The sequence below is a fragment of the Cibotium barometz genome, chromosome 26 (assembly GCF_041138505.1).
Source record: "Cibotium barometz isolate CiBa-2024 chromosome 26, ASM4113850v1, whole genome shotgun sequence".
NCBI classification, from domain to species: Eukaryota; Viridiplantae; Streptophyta; class Polypodiopsida; order Cyatheales; family Cibotiaceae; genus Cibotium; species Cibotium barometz.
The window spans coordinates 52,291,341-52,302,564 of record NC_141071.1 but is presented as its reverse complement, the minus strand read 5'-3'; the positions used below and the strand labels follow the sequence as shown (position 1 = coordinate 52,302,564).

Genomic DNA, 11,224 nt, shown 5'->3' with positions numbered 1-11,224 from the left:
GGTGTGGAAGAGAGGCGCAACCATTTGCTGAGGAGAGGTGCAGCCGCCTGTAGAGCCACTTGTAGAGGAGAGCGCAGCCGCCTGCAAGGGGAGGAGCGCAGCCGCCTATGGAGAGCGCAGCCACCTGTAGCCGCCTGTGGAAGGCGAGCGCAGCCGCCTGCAAGGGCAGAAGACGCCTGGCTGCAGCCGCCTGTGGAGTGGCGCAGCCGCCTGCAGAGTAGGCAGCCGCTTGAGTAAAGAGAGAGCAGCCGCCTATGGAGAGGAGTGTAGCCGCCTACTGTGGAGAAGAGGATGAAAGGATGGTCGCCTGTACAGTGCTCCCAAGCCGAGTGAGATGGTCGCTCCTTTGTAGGTGTTGGAGAGAGAGCACATGACCACAGCTGGCGGGCCCCTCTAGTTTGCATGGAGGCGGCCAGTTCCAAGGTGGGGTGTGGGTAGGTGGCCATGCACCCACCCCCACACATAAAGGGTTCCTTTTACCCTTCATGATTAAACGTGGGTGCCCACCCTACCAAGGACATCATTAAATATTTGGGAGGATGTCCACTCTTTAATGAATGTGAACTTGCCACCTTATAAAAAACATAGGTTAAAAAGAATGCTAAAGTAAACAAGTGCAATACACTTACCACCTGTTCACACACAACAAAACTCGTCAGAAGACAGAGCAAACTTCACGACTCACTGGCAGGCGTTCTTGCTCAGTAAGTGGCACGTCAAATAGGCAAACACAAAAATACAAGTCATGCGAAAACAGTTCCAAACATGCAAAACATGAATGCATGTGCAAAGAGTATCATGGACATATCTCTTGTTCATGGAACAAGTACAAAACATCTGTCGGGCACAATGATGGCACGACAGAAAACATAAATCCCGGTCTTCCTACGGAGTGACAGTCCCATAGGTAAGACACAGATCCAGGCACGAGCCTCCCTATGGAGTGACAGTCCCATAGGCAAGACACGGCACAAATACTGGCTCTTCCATGGCGTGACGATCCCATGGATAGAACACAGTCCAGGTCATACACGGGTGGCACCAGTTTAGCTCCCATCTATGTTATACAAAAATACTGGCCCCTTCACATGAGACACCGGCCTGGCCTCAAGTGAACGAGACACAAATCTGGAGATGGACCAAATGGTCGGCCAATTGGTGACATCCCTCCACTTTTGATCTGCCACATAACACTTCAACAAATCCAACACGGCTGAATTTGCAGCTTCACTTTGGCCATCCATTTGGGGATGATAAGCTTATGAAAACTCAAGTTTGGTGTCCATATTATCAAATAAAGCCCTCCAGAAAAGGCTCGTAGTCTTGGGATCTCTATCGCCAACAATGGATTAGGCATACCATGATGTTTGAAAATATTAGCAAGAAAAAGCTTTACCATATGATCAACTTTAATGGTTTTCTTGACGGGCAAGAAATGAGCTTGCTTGCTAAATCTGTCCACAATGGTCCAAATAGCATCATTCCCATGCTGGGATCTAGGCAAGTCCATAATAAAATCCATAGTAATACTTTCCCAAGGTTGCGAGGGAATAGGCAATGGCTGAAGTAAACTTGGAGGTTTTTGCCTGTCAAATTTCACCTTTTGGCAAGTAATACATGCACGTACATATCCCTCAATGTCTTTACGCATGCTTGGACAGAAGAAATATCTCTCAATCATGCGTGTAGTGGGCATGATACCTCTATGACCAGCATAAGGTGGAGCGTGACATTCCTCCATAACCTTTGGACGCAAATCCTTCACCACACATAGGCAGTTATCCTTCATAAGATATCCCTCGTTGATAACATAAGAGGCATGTGAGTGACCGGCCATCAAATCAGTCCATATATGGCGAAAATCAGCATCCAAATGATACAAATCTCGAATAGTAGATAAGTCCCCATGAGAGGCCACTGAAACTGCAGCCACATAAGGCATCCTGGATAATGCATCTGCCACCACATTTTTCTTTCTCGGAGTATGCACAATCTGAAAATGAAACATGGCAAGGTTGATGCCGTACGTACGTACGGATCCGTAGAGTACGGTACAGTCGTACGGTACGGATCCGTGCGGAAACATTTAAAAAATAAATAAAAAATTGTGTGGCGTGTGGCGAGGCGCATGTGGTGACCATGCGATTGTAGATAAGCGACCAAAATTTGGGCATTTGTGTGTACTTGCAAAATCGTGTCCCGTGTGTGTACCTGCAAAACTCTGCAGAGCAAACTTCTTCGCTCTTCTTCGCTCTCTCTCACGCCCAGACTTCATCATGCCGCGCAAGACTAACCCGAACTAGGCAATCCACACCAATGTCCTGAGGGTTGTTAACACCTCTTCTCAGCAAGGGTCAGGTACTCGGCTATGGACATGCAAGTATTGCGGGGAGCAGTACACTAGCACCATAACTCGCGTCATCAAGCACATGACAGGTATCGGGTGCACCAATCAATGTGGTCCATGTGATAAAATACCACAAGCTGTGAGGGACCAATTGATTGCGGAGAATTGTCCTGCAATGGGTGGTGCAAGCAGTGTTAGAGGTGGTGAAAGTACGCAAGATGCTCTCCATGATGCTTTTATTGGAGATGTTACAGGTTCAGGTACAGTAGATGAGGGTGAAAATCTTTCGGCTTCAGCCCAATCCACCATAGGCAGGAAGAGGGCACGTATTGCCGATGATGAGGACCTCCTGCCACAAGATGGGAGAGGTACAGGGGAGGCATCAAAGCAATCCACTCTGCGTTCTTGTATCTCATCACAAGCTTGGGTAAAGGAGCGGCAAAGGGTGGCAGAAATGGAGATTTGTCGTACTCTTATTGAGTGTAATATATCCTTCAATGTGTTAAGGACAAACCAATGGAAAAGAATGGTGAAAGCAATTGCGCAGGTAGGGCCTACTGAGACGTGGACAGGTCTTGAGTATACGAAGATGCGTACATCCATGTTGGATGAGCAGAAGGCCTTGATAGACAAGGCGCTCACTCCTGTGAAAGCAGGTTGGCAGGAGTTTGGATGCACTATTATTTCAGATGGGTGGGTAGACATTCGCAAGAGGCACATAATCAATATCCTTGTGTCATCTTGCTTGGGCACCTATTTCTTGCGTGCCGTGGATGCAGGGAGAGCAGGCGACAGGATCACAGGGGAGTTCACTTATGGCCACATTCGACAGGCTATCCTTGAGGTTGGGGAGGACAATGTTGTGCAGGTGACCGACAACGCCTCTAACTGCAAGGCAATGGGTCAAATGGTCGAGGCAGAGTTTCCACATATAGTGTGGACTCCATGTGCTGCCCATTGTCTTGATTTACTTATGGAAGACATTGGGAAGCTTGTTTGGGTGCAGCCCATTGTTGCAGATGCTGTAAAGATCACCACCTTCTTCCGCAAGAAGCATCAGGCTCTTGCCATCTTTCGGAGCCATAGCCCTTTGGATATGGTGAGACCCTCCAAGACCAGGTTTGCCTACATATTCTTGGTCTTGGATAGGCTCTACAAGATAAGAGATTCACTATCATCAACAGTTGTGGATCCAAGGTGGTGATAGATGCATCATTCAGAGGATGAGCGTACAAAATACTTGCAGAGGCGGATCCTGGATGATGATTTTTGGCAGCAAGTTCATAGCCTTTCAGTTGCACTTAAGCCCGTGTATGTCCTTCTCCGACTTACAGACATGGAGGGCTCAACTTTGGGGCTGGTCTTTCATTTGTTTATGCAAATGAAAGACCATGTTGCTCAGTGCTCCATGATGACTGCTCAACGGTAAGCAATAGTTCTAATTTCTTCCTCTTTCTTTGATTTTTATGACTTCTCAATTCTCGATTCTCATGACATGTCAGGAGTCAGGACTGACATGTGTACACTTAGCACTATAACCTAAGACATGTATTTTCAATCTCTCATTTTCAGCCGAGGTGAGATCTTGGACATTGTAGACAAACGGTGGACATTCATGAGCCGTCCCATCCATGCGATGGCTGCCATGCTCCATCCTCTCTAGAGGTCGCCAGAGCTATGGAATAATACTGCTTTGAGCATGAAGCAGTCAGAGTATGTTGGAAGGATGTTCTCAGAGGAGGAGCAACTTCAGATTAATAGAGAGTTCACCACTTACATGAGTGGTATTGGTGCTTCATTTGCGAGACCTGTGTCATTGAGGAAGGAAGCCATGAAATTTCCTTTGACATGGTGGCACTCTTATGGAAGGGTTGGTCTTCCAAACCTTTCACGAGTTGCTCTTCGTGTTCTATCTCAGGTAACTTGTAATTAATCTCTAAAGTATAGTCTTCGGAAGTGAAGCTTGATGTTTTAGCATTAAAAGATTTACAAATTTGCTCGCATTGCACTCATTTTTGCACAGGATTGCTCAGCTGGAGCATGTGAGCGGAACTGGAGCTCATACTCTCTTATACACACTAAGATTCGGAATTGCCTTAGTACTTCTCAATTAGAGAAGTTGGTGTATTGCAGAGCTAACATGAGGCTCATGCGAAGCTACCATGCTTTGGGGTCACCGAAGCAGGTATAAATTGAAATTTGGACTCAAGAAGAGCTTAGAAGTAGAAATTTTTTTCTAGTTCAATGAATATCCATTGTCCAATATGCAATTTGTGGCATGTTTAAACAGGTTGATCCAACACTACTCAAAATGGTAGATGAACCCAGCCCGGAGCTTGTGGATCGGCAGATTAGAGATGAGCAAGAGGAGATTTTGAGAGCTTTACATAGAGAGCTTGAGAGCGTGGATCGTTGTGTGACCTGCTCACGTGCACGATCTCTCAGCATTCCTCTACACCAGGCAGCTCCAGATCCAGGCTCTGCGAGACGAGAGAGCATTCGCAGGGGAAAGCTTCCAGTTCGTCGCACCCAGCAGAGGCGTGCAAATGAGACTGTCGAACTCATTCACACTCAGATTCCCGAGGCACATGACGAGGATGCACTGGAGCTTGTTGCTGCTGAGCCAGAGTTCGATGAAGAGGGTAATGGTATCAATGATGGAGGCATGCTCTCTTTAGAAGACTCATCATCTTCATCTGATGATGAGATTTGAGACTCTTGCGACTAGACTCTAGAGTCTAGACAACTGTAGTGTTTCATTGTTTTGCTTTTTGCACTTGTGGACCAGGACATGTGCTGTAGACATGATATTTGTACTCTCTTTTATCATCTATGACTTTCATGGTTCTTGCTTATATCACTATGACTGTTAACATGAGGTATTGTGTAATGGGCTTGGTAACTGATAATTGATTTAAACTTTAAGTAATGAGGTTCAGTCTTTATTTTAAGTATTTTGGTTGCTATGTCTACAAAATATTCAAGTTTCTAGGACTGTTTACAAATGGTGCGTACTGTTTACGTACGTTAAAATTTGTTCCGTACAGAAGCACGTTCCGTACGTACTGATAGCGTGCCGTACACTACGTACCTTACCACCTTGAAACATGGAAAGAAAGTTTGCCATTCTCATCTGCTTCTCTGAAAGCTTTGTTTGAGATAGAAAGTATCTCAAGCTTTGATGATCTGTCTTGACTACAAATTCAGTCTCAAGAAGATAATGTTTCCATATCTTTAAGACATGAATTACAGCCAAGAGCTCTTTCTCATAGATATCCATATGAAGCTCAGCATCATGCAAACGACGGCTCTCATATGGAACTGCATGCCCTTCTTGATTTAGGACAGCTCCTGTACAATCGCCACAAGCATCACATTCTACTACGAATGACCTTTGCAAGTCAGGAACAATCAATACGGGTCCACATATGATAGCATGCTTGAACTGCAAGAAGGCATCTTGTTCTTTTGGAGTACATTTGAAAGTGGTTTTCTTCTTTGTGAGATCATGTAGAGGGGTGGCTATCATAGCAAAATGCCTTATGAAACGCCTATAATATGAACATAATCCCAGAAAACTACGTACTTGATGCACGTTTTGCAATTCTGACCAATTCTGAACGGTTTCTATCTTTGCAGGATCCATTGTTACCCCATCCTTGGATACAATGTGACCCAAATAATGTCAAGGTAAGAATCCAAATGCCAAACTGAACTGCATGTAATCCACATCAATGACAACAAGAGAGCAAAGCATAGCTCTGTAACGGCACTAGTGAGAAGCATAAGATGGAGCAAATATATGCATGTGTAAAGGCAGCAGGATCCAGAAGTCATGCCTGTGAGACATGCAATGTAAGCTGCAAGAAGTAAACTCATCAATGGAGGGTCCGATGAGGAATACATCAGCAATGGTAGGGCTGATAAAAATAAAAATTCAGCAATGGGGGAAAGCTGAAAATCGGGAGAAAAAGTGGGGCTCGGGGCGGGCATCAACCAATGCTATGAGAGGATGGGTAAACTCTTAGCGATGCCATGATCAATGGCATGTATGGCAAGTGTAAAGATGCATAATCCCACAATGAACATTGAATAATATACATGTGACTTGTCAATACCATGAGGGCAAGCCAACACTGGCCGAGTGTGTAGAAGGCACTCCCTGTAAACATCACATGTGAGAAAGTGACAATGTCAACACTGTAGAAACAATCCCGCTGCAAGGGAAAACAACATAAAAGGCATCTCTAGTAGACATTACATAAGAGAAAGCGTCTAGCATAGACAAGCATAAGGGTCAACAAGCATAAGTGACCATGAGGCATCACCAACTGCATGTAGGCAAGTAAAATCCCCCCCCTGAAATGCATCTGTCAGACAATGCATTCCAAGAAGTACTGACTATAGAGCATAGTCATCGAAAGCAACGGTATCGGAAGACATCTCTGCAGGTGATGAAGATGTAATGGTCAAGGTTGATACATGTGTAGCCAAATTGGCTTGATCTACACCTGTTGAAGAAGATGCTAGCTTCTTCTTTTTTTCACTCTCAATTTGCTTTTTGCATTTCTCTATGGTGTGTCCTGTTTTCCTGCAATAATTACAACGCTTTTTCTTTTCAAGTTCTCTGTCTTGGGAGGATCTGATGGGCTAGGTTTAGGCCCAAATTGATTTCCACGAAAGGGAGCAGTCATTGCTGACTCAGCAGACATGTTGTTCCTATTGGAATGGGATTGCTCTTTACTGAGCAAGAGAGTCACAAGGTTGTCAAAAGTGACCACATCAGGTGCATTGCCAGCCAACAACCGCAAAGTGGTGCCAAATGTTTGATAAGAGTCCGGCAAATTACCTCCTCTTGGTCCAATATCATTGGCACAAGCTGCTCCCAAGTAATGGTGCTGAGCCTCCCAATGGTGATCAAAGAGGAATACAAAGCTGAGTACTGAGAGGATAGATGAGATACCAGGGTGATGGCCATATCCTCTGATGATATCTCCTTCCAAGCCTGAAGAACCTATTGCTGAAGAGCCTAGAGTTTGTTGATGTGCTCCCGCATCGTCGAAGACTTTGTTGGATTCATCACTCGCATCTGCAGTTACAAGGAAATTCTCTTCATGGGTGATACCCGATTATACAGAGAAGCCAAGTGCTGCCAAATCCCTCGAACCAGCATCATGTGTTTGATATGATTGATCACTTGGGGTGTGTAGTTAAGAAAGATGAAAGAGCACACACGGGCGTTGACACGATCCCACAACTGTGCCTGGGCCTCCCGCTCTTTGACTGATATTGAAGAGTCCTCCTCCGCCGGATCTGGCCTTGAAACACCAACCATGACGAAGTCAGCCAAATCATAAGATTCCAATACAAACTCCATCATCACCTCCCAAATTCCGTAGTTGTTCCCGTCCAACTGTCGGTCCACAGGGAGACACTTGGAGGTTCGTGTCATTGTATGAAGAAAGTCTGGATCCTCTGTCTAGGTACATCATGGCTTGGTCTCCTGTCTGCCAAGAGGGTCTCTCTGTGTCTCCTGAGCTCATCTTCACAGGTTTCTTTGCCATCTCGCCATATCGGGGGTTCACGTGGTCTTGTGAAGGGAGGGTGGGTGGGAGAAAAATTGAAGAAGAGGCTGTGTTTTCTTGTAGAGTGGCTGTCAAGAAATGACGCCCACCTTCTACCTGCTTCCCGGCATCCCGTACAGCCCAAATGTTCTCCAATCAGCACCAAAAAACAGCAACCCCGAAAGCTCTCACTGTCTCCAAACCTTCAAGCCACGTAGGGCTCTGATACCATGTCGGAATGTGCAGCGGAAATGAGACATCAATCACAGAGCAGAAAATTGCAGAAGAGCAAGAGAGGAGATGTGGTGTCAAACTCTACTATATACAAGAGTATATCCGGTACAAAACTGTGGGGGGGCAAGAGGTGGTGGTATATATATGGCCTGGGGCTGCCAGTCGGCCAGGCTGACAGCCCCATCACAGGCCACGACTAGGCATATATCTTAGTCGGCCAGCCCATGACCAGAAAAATACCTGGTCGCCCAGCACCAAACAATGGGCCCCTCCTGAGCAGCCAAATCCTACAGGCCGACAGGGAAAAAAACAGCCCCCCCCACCCCGGACTACTGGAAAAAATGGGAAAAATTAGGAACATGATCAAGGAGTCCTCATACGGGTGGGCACATCCACATCACTGGCCCTCACTCCCTACATTGTAATATGGTATAGACAGGAGATGACTGCTAATAGTCTCGCCACCAAGTTCACACGATACACTTGAGCACTCGGTTGCATCTTCACTCCCAACTTTTGCACAAATTTGGCACTAACGGAGTTGTGAGTGCTACCAAGGTCAAAAAGGATGTGCACAGTCTCCCCTAACATTGACCCATACATACCTATCAAGTCGTTAGGACCCAAGACTACCACGTTAAAAACACATTCCATGCAAGCAGAGTCTGACCTAAAACAATAAGATCTACAGAAGAACTTGAGGGTTACTTATGACTTTGGTCAAATGAGTTGCCTTGGTCTTCGCCTTTGGACAACTCGCCTTCATATGGCCCTTCAGACCGCAAGAACAACACCTAATGTTCTTGAGGATTTGCTGATGCTTCTCATCTTTATTTGGACTAGGTTCACCCGAAGACCGAGTTTGGTCGTCTGGGCCCTTCTTAGACTTAAACTGTTAATACCAATAAACAAGATGATGAATGGAACATCACAAAGAAAATGCTAAAAACTGAAAATGATGACGCTTACACTGGGGCCGGAATGTTGCTGCACCCCCCCTCTCCCCCCCCAGCCCCCCAATAATATTGTATTATTAAGGAGTATTTTGTTGTACAAGCTTTACGACCAGATTTGGGCACGCGGTTGGAGATTGGGTTTTAGATAAGTCTTCACAGGTTCGTGTCATGGCCGACCAAAGACAGAAGGAGCCTCCTCGAGGAACTATGCAAGGATACAGAGATGCCCACACATGAGGTGGACACTGATGCCCTTTACACAGTTCCTGAGGATGATGGTGAGACCTCTCCACCAGCCACCCTAGCTTGATGTTCCTTGGACCTTGGGTCATCGTGCTATTGTATACTTGATGATGTATTCTTGTAACACCTTTCTGGTTTCATAGACCCTAATGGTCTTTTGAAGACTGTAGTAAAAGTTTCTCTCTCTCTCTCTCTCTCAGCATCGGCGATGTATGATATCTTATATCCCTCTTCTGGCACTGGATGGAGTTAGACATAGATCTGCATAGCATGCTTGTACTACCCCTTCAGCATATAGAGATGCATCTTGCCTTAGCACTCCATCCACATCCCCACCCCCCTTATATTGTTTGTATATGGGCTCCACCGATCCATGATGATTCACAGTTGTATCCAGACACATGCACACTTTTTCTTTTGTTTCTTTTCTTCCGATGACCGGAAGAACACAGTTGTATTATTTTTTGTCTCACAGGCCGACTTTGGCCTCTCGTAGACGTTAATATCTCTTTCTTTCTTTCTTTCTTTCTCTCTCTCTCTCTCTCAGGACATTATTGTATCACTTTGGTCTCATGGTCTCATAGGCCCATTGGGTCTTTAGTTTAATATATCTTTCTTTCTGTGTGTGTGTGTGTGTGTCTCTCATCGTCACCGACTACAACAGAATGAGCGGAAGCAAATGGTAATGGATCTCTTAGAGGCGCATCCCACTGGACGGGAGCACTCTAGAAAGCAAGGATTTGCCGGAAGACCTATCCAAAGAAGGTGCCACCTGCATGGGCCCTGTACAGTTTTATGGCTAGTACAGTCTGCACAGCCAGGCTGGGCAGCTGCAAATGATGCGGGTACAGCACGCATGCGAGCAGACAGCAGGACCAGTAGCGTATGGTGGTGTGGGTACTTCAGCGGGCAGCAGTACGGTCAGAATCTGCACAGTATGGCAGAGTACAGCAGTAGCATAGGTGTACAGACAGCAGCTGGCCTCTTCCTGGTAGTTGCATAGGTGATTTTTCTTCCATGATCGAGGGGGGGAGAGCCTCCTTTGGTTGGCCATGCACCTGACCTTAACCACATGGTTGGTTAGGCACCTACTTGCACAAAATGTATGTGGGGGTGCCCACACGCCACCATGCCCAAATAGGAGAGATAGGTGCCCTTCCTCGTCTTTTGGCCGGCCAAACAGTTATAAAGTCGAGCCTACAGGAACAGAGGTCCCTACTTGGGTAGAAGCTCTAGAATGGGGAGCTCATTTACACCAACGTTTTCTTCAACAGGTTCAGGTTTTTTCTTCTCAAAGAATCGGGGTGCCGGGATGTGGTCCTGGGCCATTTGCGAGATAGGGGTTATTCTTAATGTGAAACATGGGAGTGAAAGCTCCTATGTGGTTTTTAAGGAGTTCATGCCTTCCACCCATGCCTTTGTGGAGGTCAAGGATGGTGGTTGTCGAATACAGAACTCATTATGTCCGGAAGAAACTGGCAGTTTCATCTTTTACCTCCGTGGGTTTGGGTTTCATATGTTCTATGGCGGACCCACCAGGTGTGCTATGTGTTAATATTAGTACGAATAGGTATAGGTGTCATGCTTGAGGTAATGGTTGGGGCTAGCCTTGAGGTTACCCTTGAGGTTACCCTTGAGGTTGGGGCTAGCCGTGAGGTTACCCTTGAGGTTACCCTTGAGGTTGGCCCTGCCCATTTAGTAGATTTTCTGCCAACTCGTCCATGCTCATATCCTTGTGCAAGACTCTAACTAGTGCTGGTGGGGCATCCTTAGCCATTTTGAGGCTTTGGATGATGCGTCCATATCTCTCAATTTGGACAAACGAATTTATTAGAAAAATTTAGACTCAAAGGAGCCTCTAAGAATAGCCATGTCATCAC

At 46.1% G+C, this 11,224-nt stretch overlaps 1 protein-coding gene across 1 annotated transcript; it reads left to right on the top strand.

The window, feature by feature from the left end:
• Nucleotides 1-3,221: 3,221 nt before the first annotated feature.
• LOC147624075 (uncharacterized) lies at nucleotides 3,222-5,311 on the top strand. The gene is made up of 2 exons (XM_086820945.1): nucleotides 3,222-4,532; nucleotides 4,638-5,311. Exons 1-2 carry the CDS (start codon nucleotides 4,488-4,490, stop codon nucleotides 5,058-5,060), a joined length of 468 nt encoding a protein of 155 aa, XP_086677071.1. The 5' UTR covers nucleotides 3,222-4,487; the 3' UTR covers nucleotides 5,061-5,311.
• The last annotated feature ends 5,913 nt before the right edge of the window (nucleotides 5,312-11,224 follow it).

What these genes read in the sequence shown, in the direction of transcription:
- LOC147624075 (XM_086820945.1), top strand. Translation starts at nt 4,488, where the DNA reads ATGAGGCTCATGCGAAGCTACCATGCTTTGGGGTCACCGAAGCAG. An exon ending in CTTTGGGGTCACCGAAGCAG is followed by an intron (nt 4,533 to 4,637) that starts GTATAAATTGAA and finishes ATGTTTAAACAG; the next exon opens with GTTGATCCAACACTACTCAA.